Source organism: Chelonoidis abingdonii, chromosome 6 (genome assembly GCF_003597395.2).
Source record: "Chelonoidis abingdonii isolate Lonesome George chromosome 6, CheloAbing_2.0, whole genome shotgun sequence".
Taxonomy (NCBI): Eukaryota; Metazoa; Chordata; order Testudines; family Testudinidae; genus Chelonoidis; species Chelonoidis abingdonii.
In genome coordinates, this window is record NC_133774.1 from 93,639,399 (window position 1) to 93,662,941 (window position 23,543).

At 42.0% G+C, this 23,543-nt stretch overlaps 1 protein-coding gene across 1 annotated transcript in view; it reads left to right on the plus strand.

Annotated features, from left to right (window-relative positions):
* FRMD3 (FERM domain containing 3) overlaps positions 1–23,543 on the plus strand; it is a 229,575-nt gene that overhangs the window by 96,278 nt on the left and 109,754 nt on the right. The window contains exons 2-3 of the mRNA XM_075067252.1: positions 10,195–10,299; positions 22,833–22,875. Coding sequence (XP_074923353.1) covers positions 10,195–10,299; positions 22,833–22,875 — 148 coding nt within the window. The remainder of the gene's footprint in view (positions 1–10,194; positions 10,300–22,832; positions 22,876–23,543) is intronic.

Genomic DNA, 23,543 nt, shown 5'->3' on the forward strand with positions numbered 1-23,543 from the left:
CTTCCACTCTGTTCCTCTCCAGCTGTCTTGCATCATCTGCTTGAGAAACATTTGATGGTCACCAGGCTAAATCTTAACATCATTCTCTGAGATTTCTAGCTGGCAGGTTTTAGAAATCTGGCCTGAGTGTTGCCCTCATGCCCCTGCAGCTGTTTCAATTTCTATATTGACCGAGTCTGGCTTTGACTGTCTCTCTCTTGCGTGCGTGTGTGTGTGTGTGTGTGTTGAGTTTCAAGTAATGTACTTTAATAAAACTTCCTTGTCATGTGCTTACAAGAATGTTACACTCTAACATATATAGTATTTTCATGCATTGACATGCTTCTTAGTATGGCATTTTGGGAAAGGATTTGCATTTAATTTGAAACCTGACTCTATTATGGGTGCTTTGTTGAGTTTCAGGATGAATTTGATATTCATTATTCTAAGATCCAAATCGATTCTCGTGCTCTGTGTGTGTGTGTGTGTATGCAGGGCCGCCCAGAGGATTCAGCCTGGGGTCTTCAGCGGCAGGGGACTGCCGCTTCGGCGGTAATTTGGCGGCGCGGAGTCCTTCTGCTCTGGGATCCACCGCCAAATTGTCACCGAAGACCCAGCACTTCGGCGGCAGGTCCAGGGTAAAAGGACCCCCACCGCCGCGGGTCTTCGGGGCACTTTGACGGCGGGTTCTGAAGTGGAAGGACCCCTAGCCGCTGAATTGCTGCCGAAGACCTGGAGCAGAAGAAGCTCCGGGGGCCCAGGCCCCGCGAGAGTTTTCTGGGTCCCCCCGGAGCAAGTGAAGGACCCCGCTCCAGGGGCCCCGAAAAACTCTTGTGCGGGCCCCTGTGGGGCCTGGGGCAAATTGCCCCACTTGCCCCTCCTCTGAGTGGCCCTATGTGTGATTGGCAGTTTCTCACTGAAATTGTCCATATTCCTTTGGAAATAAGAATAGTTTGTGAACTGTATTTAACGTACCCATTTTTTTACCGTAATGAGACAAGTGTACCAAAAATATAATTAAGAAAAGACCAAGTTGTCAAAGCTCAAGAGGGTTTTCAGCAATGTTACAATAATCATGAAAGCAGCTCTTTATCGTTTGTGCAGCGTATGGATTGACTAACCATTACACCACTCTCTGTTTTGCTAAATCATTCATTATGATCTCAGACTTCACTGGCATCATGTGCTGCTTCTGGTATTTCTTTCCATATGTAAATCCTTTATGACATATAAATTCTTCATGCTGAAATATCACTCTCTGTCTGAAAAACTGTTACCTAGGCCTGGTCTACACTACGCGTTTAAACCGATTTAACGCTGTACCTGCCCACACTACGAGGCCCTTTATATCGATATAAAGGGCTCTTTAAATCGGTTTCTGTACTCCTCCCCAACGAGAGGAGTAGCTCTAAAATCGGTATTACCATATCGGATTAGGGTTAGTGTGGCCGCAAATTGACGGTATTGGCCTGCGGGCGGTATCCTACAGTGCACCACTGTGACTGCTCTGGACAGCAATCTGAACTCGGATGTTGTGGCCAGGTAAGCAGGAAAAGCCCCGCGAAATTTAGATTTTCATTTCCTGTTTGCCCAGCATGGAGCTCTGATCAGCACGGGTGGCGATGCAGTCCCAAATCCAAAAAGAGCTCCAGCATGGACCGTACAGAGATTACCTGGATCTGATTGCTGTATGGGGAAAGAAATCTGTTCTATCAAAGCTCCGTTACAGAAGGCGAATGCCAAAGTGTTTGAAAAAAAATCTCTAGGCTACACGTGCTGCGTGACAAGCATAACAGGAAGCCAGAGACTCAAATGGACTCTCATGGAGGGAAGCGATGCGTGCAGCAGTGAAGCGCAGTATTTGTTCCTCTCCTCCCGGTGGCAGATGGTGCAGTAGGACTGGTAACGGTCCTTATCAGCCTGTGAGTGCTCCAATGCTTGATAACTGCTCAATATCTCTGGCTGGCTGAGGCGGGGGGGGGGGGGTGCTGGGTAAAAATAGGAATGTTCCTGGTCACTCCCATAGATGGGACAGAACGGCTTGTAACTGTCTTCATCATAGCACTGGGGGGCTGAGCTTCAATCAGCCACCTCCTTTCAAGTGTAAAGAAAGATCTGTACTGCCTGACTATCATAGCAGTGGGTGCTGGCTCCTCTCCCCACACCGCTTAATGTCCTGCCTGGACTGTCATAGCCCGGGAGGCTGCTCCCCCTCATTTTATTCTCACTAACAAGTCACTCTTTCTTATTTCCTGCATTCTTATAACTTCATGACACAAATGGGGGGACACGGCAACGGTAGCCCAGGAGGTTGGGGAGGAGGGAGCAACGGATGGGGTTGTTGCAGGGCACCCCGTGAATGGCATGTAGTCATCATTTCTGCAGGATCTGACACGGAGCAGCTGTGCTCTCTGATACACTGGTTCTCTAGTACACTTGCCCATTTCTAGGCAGGACTGACTCTATTTAGAACCTAAAAGGGGATTGATCAGGGAGTCATTCCCAGTTTTGCTTTTGCGCCCCGGCCGATCTCAGCAGGGCACCATGATACAGCGACGGTACAGAGGCACAGATAACGTTCTGCTATCATGCAAAAGCAATGATGCTGCTGTGTAGTGCTGGAGTATCACCTCTGTCCACGGCATCCAGTACACATATGGTGGCTGTGTAGTTAAAAAAAAAAAAAAAAAAAGCTGAACGGGCTCCATGGTTGCCATGCTATGGCGTCTGCAGGGCAATCCAGGGAAAAGGGCGCGAAATGATTGTCTGCCATTGCTTTCCCGGAGGAAGGATAACTGACGACATTTACCCAGAACCAACCGCGACAATGATTTTTGCCCATCAGCCACTGGCTCTCAACTCAGAATTCAAGGGGCAGAGGAGACTGTGGGAACTATGGATAGCTACCCACAGTGCAACGCTCCGGGAATCGACCTAGCCTCGGTTGGACCTGGACCACACACCACCAAATTAATGTGCTTAGTGTGGCCGCGTGCACTCGACTTTATAAAAATCTGTTTTATAAAACCGGTTTATGTAAAATCGAAATAATCCCGTAGTGTAGACGTACCCGTAGTATAATTTCCTAGTTTCTACCATTGTTACAAGGAACACTTAGCATTAACTATAATTTAAAAAGATGAGAGGAAAAGGAAATTGCCTCTCTTTCCAGTTTATTCAGTTTATTTAGTTTGTGCATTTGAGATCACTTGCATATAATCAGTTCAGTCAGTTCCCCTTGCTGCTTCTGCATATTTCACAGGAGAGGGAAAAGCATTGCAAAACCACCAAAACTGACTCAGAGAAGCTGGTGCTTCTATTTCAAACTCACTTTGTTAACTTGGGCTAGATTTTAAAGTAATGGTGTACCATTAATATTGTAAACGATCTCTGCTATAATATTACGTGGAATGTACCTTGTTTGTTTTCATTCAGATGGTATCTTCTGTACACAAGCAAATTCAGCTAAAACCTGTTTTAAAATGGGACTAAAAGTGTGCAGCTGTAGGGCCTAATCTCCGAAATATTTAAGCAATGCATGTAACTGTATATAAGTAGCCCAATAGAAATCAAAGGGACGACTCACACAGGTAAAACTGCTCATGCCCAGGAGCTGTCCATAAGTTACACCATACATATATTTTGATGACTTTTAAGACCCACGCCCTGCCTTGTAACACTGAAACAAATGATCTGTCATGAAAGATTAAGGACCCACTCATCCCCTAATGCCTTATGTAATTTATGGCCAGCTCCATAGGTCTTTGCAGAATCAGTCTAGAGGCTGCTTTTAAAATAGCAAACCAGATCTCAGCCTAAATTCCTTCTCTAGATGGAACATGAAAATCTTCTGCAAGTATGTTAGGTTGTAAACAGGAGTGTTTTAGGGTAATCTGTCTGAATATAACTCTGAATAGTGAGATGAAATTTACAAAGGATGGGCCAGATGTCAGGAAACACTTCCCAACCAGGAGGCCTATGAGAGTGCAGAGTAGTGTCTGAAGAGAAGTGGTTGGAAGAAACAGCATCACATATTTCCTTTAAAACTACACAGGATAAAACATTTGAGAATATGAAGACATTTTATTTAGTTCATTGGTTCTCAAACTTACTTGATCACACTCCCTTCTTTGTGTCTGTGTGGTAGTTTATGCTCCCGCCCTGCGCCACCCCCCACCCCTCCAGCCACACAGGTACATATAACAATAAAAAAAATCATCATGCAACTCTCGTTGAATATTATAAACAGTAAGGCATTGATTCAAACAGAGCCAGCGATCCATTGTAATAAGAGCAAAAGCAAAATTGTGACTGTGATTGATGTTAACAATTAAATGTGCACACCCTGTTGTAGCAAACGGATTAATGGATAGATGGCAACAACTTTGCATAATGCTACACAAGTTTAACAGAAATCCGTCAAAATGTACTGCACCATCTAGAGTCACATGCACAGCGCTGTCTGAGGACCTGATATGTCTGGAGGAATCTGCTTTGCTAGTTCATTGCTTTGGGTAAAATGTGCACAGTAAGGTTTTTTCCCCTAAAGCTTCTCAGCCCTCCTCCCCCAGAATACATTCTGTATCTCCCTCCAGGGGGACCAACACCCAAGTTTCAGAACACCTGATTTAGTTATGGATTTTTTTTCTCATTAACCTATAACTGAGACTTTCCTAACTTTTTTCTAGTTTAAAAACATTTTTAAACTAATATTTAAAACAGCCCTTCTGGGAAGGGGCAAAATTTTGCAACTCTGAGAATGTAACTGTGTGTGTTTTAATGTAGAATTTTTTCTTAATCTGGTAAGAGTCCAGGTGGAATTTAAAACCCATTAACTTTAGTAGGACTGCTCACTAGCTTAAATTTAACCATATGTTAAATCTTTGCAGGATCAAGTCCTAAGGTTATATGAGCTATTGTTGAGTATATAAGAAATGTTGTATTTACCTACATGGTTATCTTTGCATTCTCCTTTGTAAAGAGTTTAAGGATACCTGGAGTATGAAAGTTTTATTATACAAAACAAAATTCCATTGTATTCAGTTCAATTTTTTTGATTCACTAGTTTTCCATGCAATAGGGTTAGTGCAGCAGTTGATTTCAGAAAGAGAGCTTTGTTGTTTTGAAAAACAGGATGATTGCTCCAGCCTTTGATCACACACTAATGAGCTCAAATACTGCATGTGGTGATTTGGGTGATGCAAGAGACTCATTAAAATGAATTGTTTAGAAAGTAAATCTATAAAAGTTAGTGTATGCGTTGACTGTTCTTCCTTCCTCTGTATAACTTTGTCAGATGAAAATGTCATTTTAGGTCTTTTTTTTTTTAAACTGTTGGTTTCAAAATGGAATTCCGTTCTGTATTTTTGTTAGTAAAATCCATGTCTTGTTGCTTCCTTTTGTGATTCACCAAAATGGCCTTATTCTTAAAATCTAGATAGTTTGATTATTGCATGCTTATTTTGTAACTAAATACATCTTGAGTTTAAACAATTTGTTTTATATTTGCTGATTGCCTTTGTATTAAGGCATCACTATTCTTGTAATCTCTTTGCTTTTCTGTCTGTTGCATATTTACAAACACAAAATGCATATGTAGCAGTGACCTCTAAAATTTTCATCAGAGAGATGTTTATTTTAGATTTTGCTGTCACAGATCTAGCTCTGAGTACACCTTCTCTCTTGGTCAATCAGAGAGGCATCCTATAGACCCCTTCCCTTTTCACATTTTTTGTTTTTTGGTACAGATCTCTTCCTTTTGAGCCAACCATTCATTCTGCTTTCATTAGTATGTCCATAGTGATAAACATATACAGTTTAACCGGCCACAGTAAGCCATTCCAGTAACAAGTAAGTCATTCTGTAAATGCCTTGAGGCTATACAGAGCCAATTATAGAAAGAGACATTTTGTGACTCCCTTAGTGGGAGAGGGATGGAGAGAGAGTCAGGGAGTGAGCATATACAAGGAGACAAAAGAGAAACTGGGTTAACATCATTTGGAAGTGTGGCACATTGTTAATGACAGAAAACATAGGACAGATCAATGAAGACAGTAATATCCCCTGGGCATGAAGAAGCAGGGTTTTGATTGGAAGGGTAGGGGACATACAGTGAAGAGTAAATACATAGGAAATGAGAGGTAGAGAGGAATGAGAGGACAGGAGACCACAACAGGAGAAGATTGTGTTGAGGGGAGGGCAGAAATGTCAGGTGCTCCCACGTAAAGCAAAAAAGAAATCTAGAGATGCGTTAACAACACACAGACAGAAGTCTGAATCTCTAGAGTAAGAGCTTAAGATGGGCTGAGAGGAACAGAGAAAATTCAATAGATCATTGTAATGCAGAAGGGAGGGAGAGAGCAATCCCGGAAGGGACTGAGTAGTCACAATTCCATGTAAAAAAGCTGTTCAGCACCATTCTGGATTGGTACCCTATAGAGAATCTGTAAAGTTTTTAAACAGTGAAGAGGATTCAGGAAAGAGTAGCTGTATCTATACCAAAACTGTGTGCACGTACCAAAACTTGCCTGTAAAATGATAGTTACACAAATAGCAAAGCTCTGCAATAGTTATTGCTTACATAGTTATCTGTGTAGCACTTTGCATGTACAAAATGTGATGTACAAAATTTTTACCTATGGAAAGCAGTCAGGTGCGCTGGACTATTGATGAGTCAGGAGACCTGGCCTCTGCAGTGACTTAGTCAGAGTGACCATATGTCCCGTTTTTAAAGGGACAGCCTTGTTTTTTGGAACTTTTTCTTATATAGGCACTTATTACCCCCACCACCTGTCCTTTTTTTTTACAGTTGCTATCTGGTCACTCTACTTAGTGTATGACCTTAGGCAAGTCGCTTCATCTCTCTCTGTGCCTCAGCTACCTCTTGTAAAATGCTGATGATGATACTCATCCTCGTTTGTAAAGTGCTATGGGATCTATGTATGGCAAGCATGACAGAAGAGCTAATTATTAGTTTGTGACTACCCATACAGCTTGTAATTTAACCATACATTTAAAAATTGAAATATAGGATGTTAGTCAGTTTTCAGAGAATGGACTAGGAGGAAAAATTGAGTGGTTTAAATACATGCATGGTGGAGAAACAAAAGCCAGATTCAAGTGAGAACTATCGGTGTGTAAGTGGTAGCTGGGTTTGAAGGCAGAGACTGTGAGAAATAGATGGTCAAAAGAGGGAAAATGGAAAAGGACAGAGGCTCAAGAAGTGTGATCCCTGTGGATTCCACAGAAGAGGCGTCTTTTTGCAGAGTGGAGAGAAAGACATGTGATAGTCCAGGAAGAGTGGATGGTGATACACACTATTGAAGGTTGCACTGAGGCTAAGGGCAGCAGGAAGAAGGAAGTAAGTTCATAGATTTGTAGGTTCCAAGGCCAGAGGGAACATTGTGATCATCTAGTCCAGTGGTTCTCATACTACTTGTACTGGTGACTCTTTTCATACAGTAAGCTTCAGAGTGCGACACCACCCTAAGAATTAAAAACATGTGTGTTAATTTAACAGAGGCTCAGGCTGTCAACCCCCGCGCCTGGTGAGGATTGGGCTGTCAGCTGGAGCCCCACACCAGGCCTGGGGCTGACAGCTCACGACCCCCACGTAATCGCCTCACGAGCCCCTGCGTCATAACCCTCAGATTGAGAACCTCTGTTCTAGTGGGTATATCACCCTCAGTGTTAAAAATTAACACCTTTTAATTCCAGTTTGAATTTGTCTAGCTTCAACTTCCAGACATTGGATCTTGTTGGTAACTACAGTATGCCTAGTGCAGTTTAATTGAAGTATCTTAAGGACATTGTTGTCTGAGGAGTGAAAGGAAACTATTTTTAATGTACTTTAGTGTCTGTCTAATCCCAGTCTATTTTATTTATGTACTTGTTTGTTTATAACCTTGTGTTGCAATAGTGCCTATGAGCACCAATCAAGAATCAGGGCCCTATTGTGGTAAGGACTGTACAGGCATACAGGAAAAAGACAGTCCCTGCCCCAAAGAGCTCACTGTCTAGGTACTGACAAGATAGTATTTCTGTGCACCCATAGTATCAGGGTGCATAGTACTGAGAATACAATACTTGGAATAAGTAATCTGAAATCCCAGTATTTGCAATACAAGTGAAATTTTCATATATAACTATCATGACAAACAGTGCAACAACAAGCAGATTGGAACTCCAGTTGTCATAGAAGGATTGAAATGTGTTCTGAAAGTAAACTTCTGCAGTTCAACATACTCTTTGGGCAAAAAAAGCATGCTCTGCTTTCTTAATTTTGTAAATGCATTTGACCTGTGCATTTTGGAGCTATGGTGATAGAGTTTCACGTGGAAAATATTGCTTGCTCTGAATCCCATGTCACCTTATAGCTTGATCATCAGTAGGCTCATGCTGATAACAAGGAAACAAAAGAATAACTTATTCAGTGTAATGTGTTCTATACAAAAGGCCTCTTATGCCTGGCTGGATACCAGCATTGTTGTGCAAGATGTAGGTTTAATTTCAAACAATTGAATGTGCCCCATGTGTGATGAAAGTTTTTCAGTGTGTTTAAATTTATTGTGACATTCTCAAAACCTGCTTAATTGTTGGTTGTTTTTTTTTTTTAAACCTGCTGGAGTGAATCAGTGTTAAGGATTCTATACATGATCTTACTCCTTTCAGAATAAAAAATTAAAGGTTTCCTTAAGTAGTTTATATTCTGGGTTTTTTTTACGCAACACCTAATTAACCAGTGGAACTTACTGTTAGAAAATACCATTGAAGCCAAAGCCTACAGGATTCAGGAAAGGATTAGTTTACACTGGCTAAATTAAAACACAATGCATGCAATTGGCTGGGGTAAGTAATCTTTTAACCTCATGGGTAGTTCTTCTGGATCTTTCTAGATGGAGGTTCCTCAGAGTTTCCTCTGGAATTACTGGTATTGGCAATTATTGGGGGGATACTGGACTAAATGATCTGTGCAGATGTGCCAGTTAAGTCTCCCCTACAACCTGTGGTGTGAGGGTAGAGCACTAGGAATCCCCTAGCCACAAAAAGGTCCGAAGAAAGACAAACGATACTTTGTGCTAGACATTCCTCCTATTCCTTGGCTCTCTGACTTTCACTATTTTCCTTAGTAAGTGGGGAGTTCTTTTCACTGACAGTCACTGTGAGAAGCAATGAGAAGTACAGAATATCTACCTATTTTATTTTTCAAGTAAATTATTTAACATTCCCTGCCCCCGTGTCACTTTAAAAAACCTACAATACTATCCTAATCCTATGTATCTCAGAGTTTAAAAGTATATTGATATTTTTATCCAGAAATATCCCTTTTGGTATTTGTAGCTTTAAACTATTGGTAGGTATGGTATACAATAAATGCTACTTCTGCCTTTAATATTAGGGATATTTCTTACATATCCATATTTTGGAAGCCTTTCTTCCACAGTTGTATGACTAGAAATGAAAATTCTCATGTGGTTTGTCTGTGGCTAGGGTTTGTGGGGTTTTTTTTTTTGTTTTTTTCTTTAAATGAGAAATCTCTGATAAGTCTTTAGGGTATTGGTGTATAGTAAGGAATCCGATCTTCAGCCTCGAAGTACGTGGGTATCTCTACACCTGATATATCCGCATCTGTGTGAGGACTCAAATCCATAAATTGCATGCACATATGAGTGGATGGGTACAACAACTGAGTGCATCTGTAGTGGTGTACTCAGTTTGCAAACAGATCTTAGCAGTGAAAAATCAGGTCCAACACAAGTCTTATGAATGCAAAAAAACATGTGAATGGTTTGAAATTCTATGACTAAATAAATGGCCATTGTGCAAAATGCTTATGTCTGCAGAGAAGGATAGATAAGGTGTGGACATAAGGTTAAGTGAACAGAAACATGTTTAACAGTGTCGATTTTCTAAATGTGCAATTTTAGAAGTAATCGGGAGTATACCCAAGGAAATGTTCTGATGTAGCAACTTGTGAAGACACAGGGATGAATACAATAGCATTTTTTAGAATACATTTTGGTTTTTGTATCTCTTCAAGGGAAGTGGATGTCATTGTTTTTTGTCCTCACCTGGTTGCAATAAAAGCTCTTATTTCCACCTTCTTTAACTCTCCTTATTAGACTTCAAAGAGTTCATAAATAATGGGTTTGGAATGTGTGCCGAGTGTATTTAGAGTAATACAATATAAGGTTACTAATTTTTTTTCTTTTCCAGAGGGAGACCAAAGGTCAGTTTCTCATAGATCATATCTGCAACTATTACAGCTTACTGGAAAAAGACTATTTTGGCATTCGATATGTCGACCCTGAGAAACAGCGGGTATGTAGAGAAACCCTCACTAGACTTATTTCTAAGTAACATTGTATTGATATGGGTAACAAGCAGGCAAACTCTAATGCAAAGCTACAGTATTACTGTTGAAGTGCTCTCAGACCCTAATCCATAAATCTTTCTACATTCATTTCTCTCACTTCATATGAGTCAAATGACTAAATAAACCAGGGGTGGCCAACCTGAACCTGAGAAGGAGCCAGAATTTACCAATATACATTGCTAAAGAGCCACAGTAATTTGTCAGCAGCCCCCCATCAACTCCCTCCTCCATTCCCAGCGTCTCCCGCCCACTGACAGCCCCACCAATCAGCACCTCCCCACACCTCCTGATCAGCTGTTTCGTGGCATGCAGGAGGCTCTGGGAAGGGGTGAGGGCATGGCAGGCTCAGGGGAGGGGGTGGGAAGGGGTGGAGTGGGGGCAGGGCCTGTGGCAGAGCCAGAGGTTGAGCACTGGGCACTCCCCTGGCACATTGGAAAGTTGACACCTGTAACTCCAGTTCCGAAGTAGGTGCCAATACAAGGAGCCGCATTTTAACTTCTGAAGAGCTTCATGTGGCTCTGGAGCCACAGGTTGGCCACCCCTGCAGTAAACGTAGATCTGTGGTCCTGAGGATAATTGGTATATTTTAAATTGCGCACTGCTCCTTGCCATTGTCCTAGTGATGAGGGAAAGATTGAGTCATGACTCATGAGGAGCAGTGGTTATGCTAAAGGGTTCTAGCTCCAGGATCTGACAGTGTAGTGGATTCTATAGTGGTACATTTTATGCAGGGACTGCTTCTCTGAACTTGCTTCCAGAAAGCGCATTGAGTTTAACAGCAAAAGGCAGTCAGCTATCCCAGTTCACTTTCTGAATGAGCTTGGAGAGCTGTAATATAGAAAACAGCTTGTCAGATGAAATTTTCCAATTAGCATTCACTATTAGCATCTTTGCATTATTTCCGGGTATTCTACTGTGCAAAGTGAATTAGTGCCAATGTTGTGTGCAGTCATTTGCACAGCGATGAGCACATTCTCCTCTGGGGGAAGGTGGCCTCGCACTTTGTCCTCTATCGGAGTTTTTTTGTATGCCTGTGCAGCCTTATTTTCTGTGTGTTTGTGTGGCTTGATTTTTTTTCTTTTTTTTTTTTTTTCTGAATGAATATTGTTGGTTGCGTATGGTAAGGGATAATCAGCATTAGAAACTGAAGCCTTTGGACAGTGAATTGAGAACAGCCTTGGCACCATATGGTTCTGTTGCAGAGCTAAGGTTTAGCTAGGGAATAGAGTGGCACAGTGGCATAGCACACCAGCCTTTTCTCTCCAGAGACCTACAATAGGCTGGAATTGGGTATGGGTCAAAAGTGAAAATGAGTTTGATAATCTCAGTGTAGCTCTCAGCGAATACTTGTCAGCACCACAAATCAAATAAGTTTGGCAAAAATCAGCATGATTAGCACCCCCTGGTTGGACCTATAGAATGGAATCCTGTAGAAGTTGCATTGCTAAGCTGTGTTTGGGCCACTTGCACATCACTTGCCTTATTAGAACAGTCTTAATTAGCAATAGCTCAGATCAATGTAGTTAATCCTTCATAAGCAGTAAAACTGTAGCTATTTACCCCAAATTAGAATGAGCAGAAACAATAATATATTTTAATGTTTAAACATCAGCATAAACAGAGGGATATCTGTTTCTAATTAGACTCTAATTCTGGCTTTTTTTGGTGTGATCCTAAACCTCTCAGGTAAATATATTAATGCTGTGGAATCAGGGCCGGCTCCAGGTTTTTTTTCCTCCTCAAGCAATAAATAAATAAATAAGCTGGAGCGCTGCTGCCGAAGCACGCAAAAAAAAAAAAAAAGCTAGAGTGCCACCCTCAAAGGGCCGGAATGCCTCCCCTTGAAAAATGCTGCCCCAAGCACATGCTTGGAATGCTGGTGCCTAGAGCCGGCCTCATGTGGAATTATAAGAGACACTCTTGTGAGCTATACTTAAGTGCCATGGATGACACACTGAGAGCAACACTCTTTTTATTTAGAAACTCCACCATGTGTCAGTTCTCCTTTCCCCTTTCCATGCTCTGTTTTATTGTGTTCTTTCAACTTTAGTTATTCAAGCAATGTGAAATGGTCGGCACTGTATCACATAACCTGCTGGGGCCCAGACATTGTAAACTCTCCTTGAAAATACTGGATGAAGTTCAGAAATATGCAGCTCAACAAAAAATAGCTGGAGCAGTAAATTTGAAGTGGTGGTGTTGGAGTCATAGCTTTACATACACAAATGAAAGTATGGAAAACTGTATATTTCAGCTTTCTGAGATTAGTCACTTGTGCTAATAAAAAGTGAGGTCCCAGCAGATGAATTATATTGTGAGGTATGAAGCTATGGAGATACAGAAAGGTTGTGGAAAGCATGAAATCACAGTTCACCCTCAGTTCAGAGGGTAGTGCCAATGGCAGCAGCACAAGTACTGCTCAGCGACTGCCACCTGCAAGCAATTGTAATCTGTAGAAGAGGCTTCCCAATTGTCACACTATTCTTCCAGCTTCTGCAAGGAAGAAAGCTCCTATTTTTCATAATGTCTGCTGACTGTTTTGTTGTTTCTTATAATAAAACAAGAATAAATAAATTCAAACAAAGTCTATAAACAGAGTGCATCAGGTCCATTATGTGAGATCAAGATTGTGTTCTTGCATTATTAAAATAAGATTTTCTTCTTTTTAAAGCTATGGAGTCTGGTGGTTTGACTAAGAGCTCTTTAGAACTTGATTTATGATAAACCATCTCAGTGTATAAATTATTTAGCATCATATGTTTGACAAGATGCTTCAGTGCCCTATATGCCAACAAAGTGGTGAAATTTTAGACTAACTTGCATGCTTGCAGAAGCAAAGCCTTACCATTTGTATTTGTTAAAAAGTAACATTGCATTTTATCCTACTAGCAAAGCCAAAACAAGCACAGATCCCATATGAAAATAGTGTTGAGGTGGGCAGCAAATAATGCACAGAACATTTTTTGAACATTTAATATTAAAATCTGATACCTAAAAAGTAAAGTTCTTGCTGCTGCAGAATTGTTTCTCCAGAGTTGTGAATTCTGCTGCTAGAGTTTCACATAGGCCCAACTGCATAGTTACTTTCTCTGTAAATGTGACAATTGCTTCAATCTGGATATGATTCAGCGTGCCTAAGAATAAACTGACTAATATCTGTCGTGTGTGTTCTCTCATGCTCTCCATAAGGGGATAAGTATGTGTGGAGGAGTATCTTGTTTTGGTAGTTTGTTGTTGTTTGTTTAAATGTACTTGTTGCTGTGTACAGAGCTGGCACCAGGGTTTTTGCTGCCCCAAGCAGCAAAAAGAGAAGGAGGGGGGGAAAAAAAAGCCGTGAACTGCAGCACTACCAGCGCCGCTTCAGTCTTCGGCGGCAATTCAGGCGGCTGGTCCTTCACTCCGAGAGGGAGTGAGGGACCCGCCGCCGAAGAGCCAGACGTGCTGCCCCAAGCACCTGCTTGCTGGGCTGGTGCCTGGAGCCGGCCCTAGCTATGTGTATATATATATTAGAGAAGTCATGGTTAAAGACATGTGCCTTGCTCTTAGAGTGGAATGTGATGAGGTTTATGATGGTCCTTGATTCCTGGGGGTGTTCATTGCACAGACACAGGCTGGACCTGTCATAGTATAATTCCTCAATCTGAACCTTAGAGCTCAAATATGAGGTACTAGCATAAATTCCTCTAAGCTTAATTACCAGCTTAGATCTGATAGTGCTGCCACCAGCCAGAAATTCCAGTGTCTGGCTCACTCTGGTCTCCCCAAAACCTTCCCTGGGGGACCCCAAGACTCAGATGCCCTGAGTCTCACAACAAACGGAAATACCCCTTCCCTTCCCCCTCTTTACCTCCTCTCAGATCTTCCCACCTCGGGTACTCTAGGAATTACCCTGTTTCAATTCCTTGAAATGCAATCAGAGAGTCAGTTTCTTTCACCCTCCCTCAGAGTCCCTGCAATGCAAGCTTTGTAACTCTAACACAAAGATTTTCTCTTCCCCTGTCTTCTCCCCCACCAATTCCTGGTGAGCTGCAGACTCAATCCCTTAAGCCCCACTAGGAAAAATCCAACAGGTCTTAAAAAGAAGCTTATATAAAAGAAAGAAAAGACATAAAATGTCTCTGTATCAAGGTGATAATATACAGGCATTGGCTTAAAAGAAAACAACTGAATAAACAGCCTTATCCAAAAGAAATACAATTTAAACATTCCAGCAAACTACCACATGTAAATACAAAAACAATGTAAAAACCTATATTGTCTTATACCTGTACTACAACTGGAAAACAGAAGATTAGAAAGCCTGAAGTGTAGGAGATCCTCTCTCAGCCCGAGAGAGCACTAGAGACACAGACAAAGGACACACACCCCAAAAATTCCCTCCTTGAGCTTTGAAAAATCCGGTTTCCTGACTGGTCCTCTGGTCAGGTGTTTGGTTCCCTTTGTTAACCCTTTACAGGTAAAAGAAACATTAACCCTTAGCTATCTGTTTATGACAGGCCCCTCAGAAAATTTAGAAGGCAGAGGACTAATGTGATCTCATGGTAGTTTGTGTTGCTGAAGAGATGTGCTACAGAGTGCAGTATTCTGTAGCACTGGAGTTTCCTAAGAGCTGAAGGCTTCATGCCCAGTTATACTGCATTAATGTAAAATGACAAAGGTGTGAATAACTGAGGCCAGGTCATTGTCCTCCAAGATGGGTGGAGTCTCCTGAGCAGCTGGATATGATGGAAGGCATTACTTGTGCTAAGTTCTCGAATAGCAACATCCACAAGCTAGGAATGAAAGAATGCTCCTGAACTACTGTCTGAATTGACAGTTGTGGGTATGTACTTTAAACCATGGGTTAACTATGTGCTCTGCTTGATGGCTATGGATCATTCAATGTTTTTCCTCCTGAAGAAAAATACCAGCAGTCTGTGATCCTAGGGGTAGGAGTGCCAGCTGTATGCAAACTGGATGGCATGGAGGAGTGGGAGAGGGGAAGAGAGATTGCGTCACAATGTTTCTTTCCTCGGGGAAGTGATTCAGAATATGTGCTGGCCTAGGGAAATAGGCACAAGGGGACTAGGCTTGGACCACACAAGCAGCTTCTTTTGCTGCACCAAGTGGTGCTCATCATGAATTTAAATAGGAGTATGTGATTTTGGAGAGGATTCAACTACAGTGACACTGGGTTTCTCCCATGTGGCATTACGGTATGCATATGCAGCTTGTGTGATATTTCAGGTTTGTACAAAGAATATCTGCCACGCCACACTGCTGGTTTTCAACACAGCTGAAGGCCACTAGCACTGCTGATCTTGTTCTTGTAGCTCCTTCTGGAACAGATTCATTGCTGGTCTGGTGAAGAAGCCAATGCAGGGACTGAGAAGGATTGGCTTGTGCCTCCCCTATTCTGGGTCTGCTGGGTGCTGCCCTAATGAATGTCCCTGTAGGATGGCCCTATGGGCTGTTATATCAATGCAGAATAGCTGGGTTGTAACAGCACACTCCTCTCTGCCTACAGCTCGTTCCTGGCCTGCTGTGGAAAGCCCCTGACATGCTTCCTATATTAGGAGCTCCTGCTGGGGATGCAGAGCTAGTATCAAGGCTCCAGACCTGCTGGGTAGCCCCCTTAAACTGTGGATATTGCCTGTGGGACACTTGAAGCTGGTGTTAATGATTTTGCATCAGCTCTGCCAGCATAAAGTGGGCACCCACGAATTTCCCCCGTCTGTGCCTGGAGCCCTGTACTAGCTGTAGCTGCTGTTACTGTTTTAGCCTTTTCTGTCTCTGTTCTTGACAATGACCTGAAGAAAGGAGCTGCATTATGGCTAAAAGGGTTTTTTTTTGTTTTTTCAAAGAAGGGGTGCAGGATGATATTTATCTTAAAGTTTAGCTTTGGGTTTAAGTTTGGATAAAAGACTCTAATTTTGTTCCATCTTCAGTAGTTTTTCAGTAATGCAGTATATCTTCTATGTGTCCTTGTGCTCTTTGCATCTGGTTGTCCTGTTTAAAATGGACAAACTTGGTTTCTTAGGCACAAAACAAGATGATACAACTGTATAGTGAATACTGACCTCTGTTATGTGACAGACCCAAACTTTTGCAGTCCTGACTCAAGTCATATGACTGAGATCAGGAAGTATAACTCAGGGTCTTACTGTATTTCTGTTTGTGACATCTTGATAACAATCTCCAGTCTCTGCTTCTATCCCAAAACTCAGTGAAGCTATAATTTATAACAGAGGCTTTTGGGGTTTTTTTGTTTTTGTTTCACTGTTCCTGCTTCAGATAATTCTTGTTACCCCTTCTATGAACAGACGCAAACTGCTTCCACTTTGAAAAGTCCAGGAAACTGCTTCCCTATAGCATCCAAAATTATAATAAAATGACTGTTGCATGAATGGGTGTCACTACATTCCAGCCAATCTGTATTTAGCGGTAGTTAGGAAATCTGGTGGTCTCCTTGTAATCCCATTCAGCCACATGCACTCCTGAGTATGTGATTGAACACTGTCTTCTGAATATGACCAGCATTCATGTTATTTGTTAAATTTCCCCCTTCCGCATCCTGGCAAAACAGAGGCCTGATCCAAAGTGCCCTGGAGTCAATGGGAGGCTTCCCATTGACTTCACTTGGTTTTGGGTCAGGGCCCAGGTTCCCGTTGTTGGTCCATGATTTGTTCACCAATAACTCTCTTTTTATGGGCTTAATTTAGCTTTTTTTTTTTTTAAGATACATCCCTATTTTGGGGACAGCGTGGAGTCCCCAAAGGAGAGTAGCAGGAGATTGCAACATTGGACTCTATGCTGTTTTCCCACCCTATGGGCTGCTGTAGAGTTTTGCTAGGCCATGGTCTTGGAGCAGTGTGAGGTGGTGTTGAGAGCTACAGGGACTGCAAGTATACCTGACCCTTACAAGGTCCCTGAGAGGAAGATTGGGAGGCTCCTTGCACTCTCCTTACCCCACTGTCCTACCTCCTCAATCTCTCAGATATATAAATAAGTGCTACGCATAATCTGGCCTCATATGTCAGTTAATTTTTTATTTAACAAACTGATTATTTCATTTATATTTATGTGGTTCTGGTGCTTTATGGGTTAAATAATATGTATTTTAAAATTGTTCTTTTAGCCCTGTGGTGTCCTTTTTAAGCATGAATTTTTTGCTGTGGCAGCATGCATAACACATCAGCATTGTGGATCAATGAGAGGACACCTGGTGTTGTAAATAGCTACTCAGTGCCACTTATCTGCTGATCAGAGATGAATACTTTTTAGGCTTAGTCTACACTAGCAATTTATGTTGGTATAACTGCATCGCTCAGGGCTGTGGAAAATCCACATCCCTGAGTGACGCACTTGAGTGACCTAACTCACGGCATAGACAGCAACAGCATTATGTCGACGGGAAGGCTTCTCCTGTCAACATAGCTACTGTCTCTCAGGAAGGTGGATTACCTACGCAAACAAGAAAGCTCTCCCATTGGTGTGGGTAGCGTCTTCACTGAAGCGCTCCAGTGGTGCAGCTGCACTTTTGCAGCTTTTTAAGTGTCAACAGGCCATTAGAAAGTAAAGACCTTTTTAGTTAAAAATACAGCACGTAATGAGAAGCACTGCAGTTATGGGTGCATCCTAGGGAAGGAAAATAGGGGTCAAATTGCTTTAACATTCAGAGATCCTGTAGTTACTAAATTGTTCAGTTAGTATACTTGCCTGACAACTAGAATGAATGAAAGGAGTTGGTCTGAATAAGATTAGGTCATTCACGTTGTTCTGTAAGTGTCACAGGGACCATCAGTGGCCTCCGAATGTCTCCAGTAATGCTGGTTAAAAATTGGAATTTCTATTCTGCATGAAATTCTGACATTTTCACATTGTTGTTTTTCCCCTAAATTGGGACAAATGGTCAAAATATCGAAATTTTTTTCTGGAAAGGAAAATTTAGAAAAAAATTGATTTATCAATGTCAGAATATCTCATTTCAACATTTTTGCTAGAAACTAGATATTTTAACACTCCTGAATCAAAATATTTAATGTTGGCTAGAGTTGATATTAAATTGTGTCTGCCTGAGCTGCTGAGTTGCCACATGAGAGTTATAATTTAGATGCCCCATGCTTCCATTCTTTTCTATGGGCCAGATTCCCTGGTAGGACTCCATCTCCTGTATTGCATTATGGCAATGGGTTTCTCATGATTAAGGATCCGATTCTGTCACAGAGGTCACGGATTCCATGATTTCAACAGACCTCCGTGACTTCTTCGTCTTTAGCCAGCTGTGATGGTGGGGCTAGAGCAGCTGTCAGCCCCCATGCAGGTGCAGTGGTGGGATTGGAGTAGGGCCTAGGGCCAGAACAGCAGCTGCTGGGGCCGGTGGTCAATCCCTGCAGCAGGAGCAGCAGCTGGGGCTGGAGCAGCGGCCGGTCTGAGTCAACACTGCAGAAGGAGTGGTGGGCCTGCAGCAGTGGCTGGTGATCAGCCCCTGGCAGGGCTCCCATTGTTAGTTTTCCCCTCTTTTCTCCCCCCTACCCCCGAATATTTTTAGTAAAAGTCAGGGATAGGTCATGGGCTTCTGTGAATTTTTGTTTAATGCCAATGACCTGTCTCTGACTTTTCATAAACATACCTGTGACAAAAAAAATCTAACTTTACCCATGATGCAATATGGCGGTTCAGCCAGAGGGGAGACCGCAGTGTATCAAAGGAGATGCAGTCCAGCCAGGGAGTCCTGTCCATAGAGAAGAATAGGGACATGAGGCACTAAAATTGTCTTCCATGAGGGAGTGCAGCAGCGCAGGTGAACAGAGTTTAATGTCAAACTGACTTGAAAACATTCTTTAATTTGGCTTAAAAAAACCCCAAACCCTTATCTTAAACAAAACATTTTGTTTCAGTTTTCCAGGCGAAATTTGAAAAATTTCAGTACAATTTGAAATTTTCCCAAAGAAAATTTTGGGAGACTTTCTGCAGCAAAACACATTGTGAGAATTCCCAAACAGCTCAAGTCTGCAGGCACCCTTTGCTGAGAAATACATCTCCCCGTCCTCACATGTAGAAGCCTTAATTTGGTCCTAAATAGAAAAGCTATTTCATAGTCTGAGACTAAATATAACATGAATACTCTGAGGTGTAGTCTAGGTTAATATCTATTTCTGCAAAGGTGGAAGAGAGATATTGAGAGAACCTTTAAAAACTCTACATAGAGCATTCAAAAAATATACAGTGGTGAAGACTTTCAAAGTCTTCAACAACAAACAATAGTTAGGTTGTCTATGCTTTTGAAAATCTCCACCAATACACCTGCAGAAAAAGCTGATGTAACTGCTGAGATGTCACACATCCAATTGAATGCTTACTCCACGTGCATACTCAAACAAGCTATCCTTAAATTCCCCTGAACCCCACTGATGGAAGATTACCACAGAAATTTTATCTTTTTAAGCACTGTTTTGATCCCTCGTTAACCTTGAAGCAAAAAATCTAATTTGATGAATTACCCTCAGTTTTGCTTGGTAAATAATAGAAGCTGCAATATTTAACTGAAAGTCAAATCTGAGCAAAACACTTTTTTTCTTTTGGTGTTTGTGACACATGAAATAAATCTGCATCCTAGCATTTTAAGGCACACAGAGCTATGTGTACAGTGTTTTTCAGTCCTGGCACAGTGTATGAGAAACAGCAGAGACACTTACTTCAGCCTGGCCTTTTGAAAAGAAAATGGCAAACAAAAACAGTTTGCTTCAGTCAAGGGTAAAAGGAACATTTCTTAACTCTCAGATTCTCTTGTAAACCAAGTCAGCAGGGTTTGTCACTTTCCAAGTGTCTCCTTGCTATCCGAATCTGGGCCCAGGAGCTTCCTGACCCTGGCTGGGTGGAGATGGGAGAGAGTGCAAGTTCCTTATATCCCTACTCTAATGAGCTCCTTGTTAATCTCTTCCCTACTACTTTGGCATGGGTTATGTACATCCTACTGCAAACTCCTTAGAATATGTATCTTTAGTTTTTCCAGTAATCACCTACTTTTCACCAAGAAATTCTTTAAAATGCATTATTCCAGTGCAAGGTGAAGAATGTTTTTTTTCATGTGTAATCCAAGCTGTTTTGTAGATGGAGTTGGGGGTGGGGGAGTTGTCAAATAAATGTGAGTACATTTTCCAGTAAGTTAGTGACGAGCACTCTTTTTGAACACCATAGTTAAACTGCTTTTCTGTTTTTTATTTATTTATTCCAGACTTAATTGTTTTCTCCAACTTCCTCTGCCCTAAGATGAAATGTGGTGTGGGATATGTCAGGGAGGAGAAATGGGTTTCTTTTTGAGGCAGCTAGGGTTGAGCTTCCAGATCACACTAACACATCTATGGAGCAGTGGCTGCCACCCAGAATACTGCCATTGCCAGTGATGCTTGATATGGTTTTTAGAGCAGTGGCTCTCAAACGTTTTTACTGGTGACCCCTTTCACATAGCAAGCCACTGAGTGTGACCCTCCCTTATAAATTTAAAAGCATTTTTTTAATATATTTAACATCGTTATAAATGCTGGAGGCAAAGCGCAGTTTGGGGTGGAGGCTGACAACTCGCGACCCCCCATGTAATAACCTCACAAGCCCCCGAGGGGTCCTGACCCCCAGTTTGAGAACCCCTGCATTAGAGGCACTTGTCTTTTGTTAGTGATTGTACATGAGAACCCACGCCACCACTAATTTCAGCTGAATTTAGCTGCTTTCAGGCAATCGCCAGTTTGTTTTTTAAATTAAATTACTGTACCTCCCTATTAGCAAGTGCTGTAAATTACCTTGAGCTTGTTCTGCATCTTGGTACCATTACAATAGCTATGACAGGCAATACTACAGACATTGTAGGCACTGGAAAAAGTCCCTTTCTCTTAGTATTTTTTTTTACATTGCTTAGTTCCTCTGTAGAACTTTTAAAGGTTTCAGAGTAGCAGCCATGTTAGTCTGTATCAGCAAAAAGAACAGGAGTACTTGTGGCACGTTAGAGACTAACACATTCGAAAGCTTATGCTCAAATAAATGTTAGTCTCTAAGGTGCCACAAGTACTGCTGAAATTTTAGAGGTTGATTTTTGAGCTAGCATGGAATGAGCAGGGGTGGCTTTGTTTTTTGCCACCCCAAGCACAGCAGTCAGGCAGCCTTCAGCGGCGTTTCTGCAGGAGGTCCGCCAGTCATGCAGATTCAGCAGCGGTTCTGTGGGTGATCTGCCAGTCCGCGCCTTGGTCCTACCCACTGCCGAATTACCACTGAAGCCGTGGACCGAAGGACCTCCCACAGAAATGCTGCCAAAGGCAGCCTAACTGTTGCCCTCACAGTGACCAGCAGACCACCCTCCGTGGCTTGCCGCCCGAGGCACATGCTTGCTGCGCTGGTGCCTGGAGCTGCCCCTGGGAATGAGTTAAAAAGAGCCCTGTGATGCGAGGCCCCACAGTGTTGATTATGGTTAGTAAAGCTGAACAGCACACTTGCTGACCAACTGCTGCTGCAGCACAAATCTCATTTTAATGTGGAGATTTTTCATGTACAGGAAAAATCTCAGTGGAAAGGTGGCTGACCATGGGCAAAAGTGACAATTGAGTATCAACCCATCCATACATCAGTCAAAACGGCTGCCTCAGTGGCTCAGCTCAATGTTGTTGCAATTGCTATTTAAGTGCCTGCCTAGTCCATCTATTGCTGAGATTTGAGTCCAAGATATTTGTATAGGTATGAGTCCATCCTGCAGGACTGAAAATCTCCCCCCACCTCCCCAACCTCATATTGTTTGTTGTTCCAAAGCAGAAAAAAATTTACTAATGTTAGCCATTATTACCCTGTACCCCATGGGCTGTGAAGAGACCAAAACATGTCCACAATCACCCACTGTGCATTGTATGATCCTATTAGCAACACCATTCAATTTAAAATGTATTCTTTGTCCTTTCCCATTTTTGTTTTTGATCAAGTTTCCAGTTCTTGCTGGAAAAGGATAGGGACTTGTACGCTGATGTGGGTTGAGACGGTAAGATTTAGTATATGCAGCAGCTGTGAAGACTGTACTAAGTATCCAGTTCACTAATGGGATTAGCAAATATAGGTTTTAGATTCTGAATGTTCTCTGTCCTTATTTCACAAACATGTACATCTCCTTTGGAACAGAGGAGAAAAAAGTAAGGTCTAAATCTCTGCTGGGGACTGATCAGTGGAGCTACTCTGCTTGAATGGATCTCTTTGGAATGCTTGTTTTGTCATGCCAAATAAATAGCAATTCTTGCTCTATTATTAGAACATCATTCATGTGTATAATTGTGCCATACTCTCTCTCTCTACCATGGTTATACTGTTACACAATGAAGTTGTTTTCTCTACCTTTGAAGTGCCCCCTATAAATTAGTTTTCACTGGAAAATGAAAATATTGTCAGTTTATCACAGCCTCTTAATTTTAAGTATGTCCTGTACTGTACAACACGTTAACTGCTGACCTCTGCTCTTTCTTTTCAGCACTGGCTTGAGCCCAACAAGTCTATCTCCAAGCAAATGAAATGTAAGTGCTAACAGACCACTTTGTGTCTTGGTACCCTGCTTTGAAATGGCCATGAATTGTGTTGTTTGTTTTGTTTGTTTCCTGGTGCAAGAGAGTCCTCTGTGTCCTTGCTGAAGCCCTGAGAACTCCACACTATGATCAAGCAGCAGAGAATCCTGTGGCACCTTATAGACTAACAGACGTTTTGGATCATGAGCATTCGCGGGTGAATACCCACTTCATCAGATGAATATAGTGGAAATTTCCAGGGGCAGGTATATATATGCTAGCTCCTCCCTTGGTTTTCCTCAACTGCTAGAACAGGGCCTCATCCTCCCTGATTGAACTAACCTCGTTATCTCTAGCTTGCTTGCTAGCATATATATACATATATACCTGCCCCTGGAAATTTCCACTACATTCATCTGACAAAGTGGGTATTCACCCACAAAAGCTCATGATCCAAAACGTCTGTTAGTCTATAAGGTGCCACAGGATTCTCTGCTGCTTTTACAGATTCAGACTAACACGGCTACCCCTCTGATAGTTGACACTATGATCAATACTTCTGATACTCTGCAGCACTTACTATCAAGGCCCTTCATTATGACTACAGACTTTCTCGGTTAAGACTAAAACCAGATGCCTGACAACATCTCTGGAGTGATTCATTGCATCCTTCCCTCATG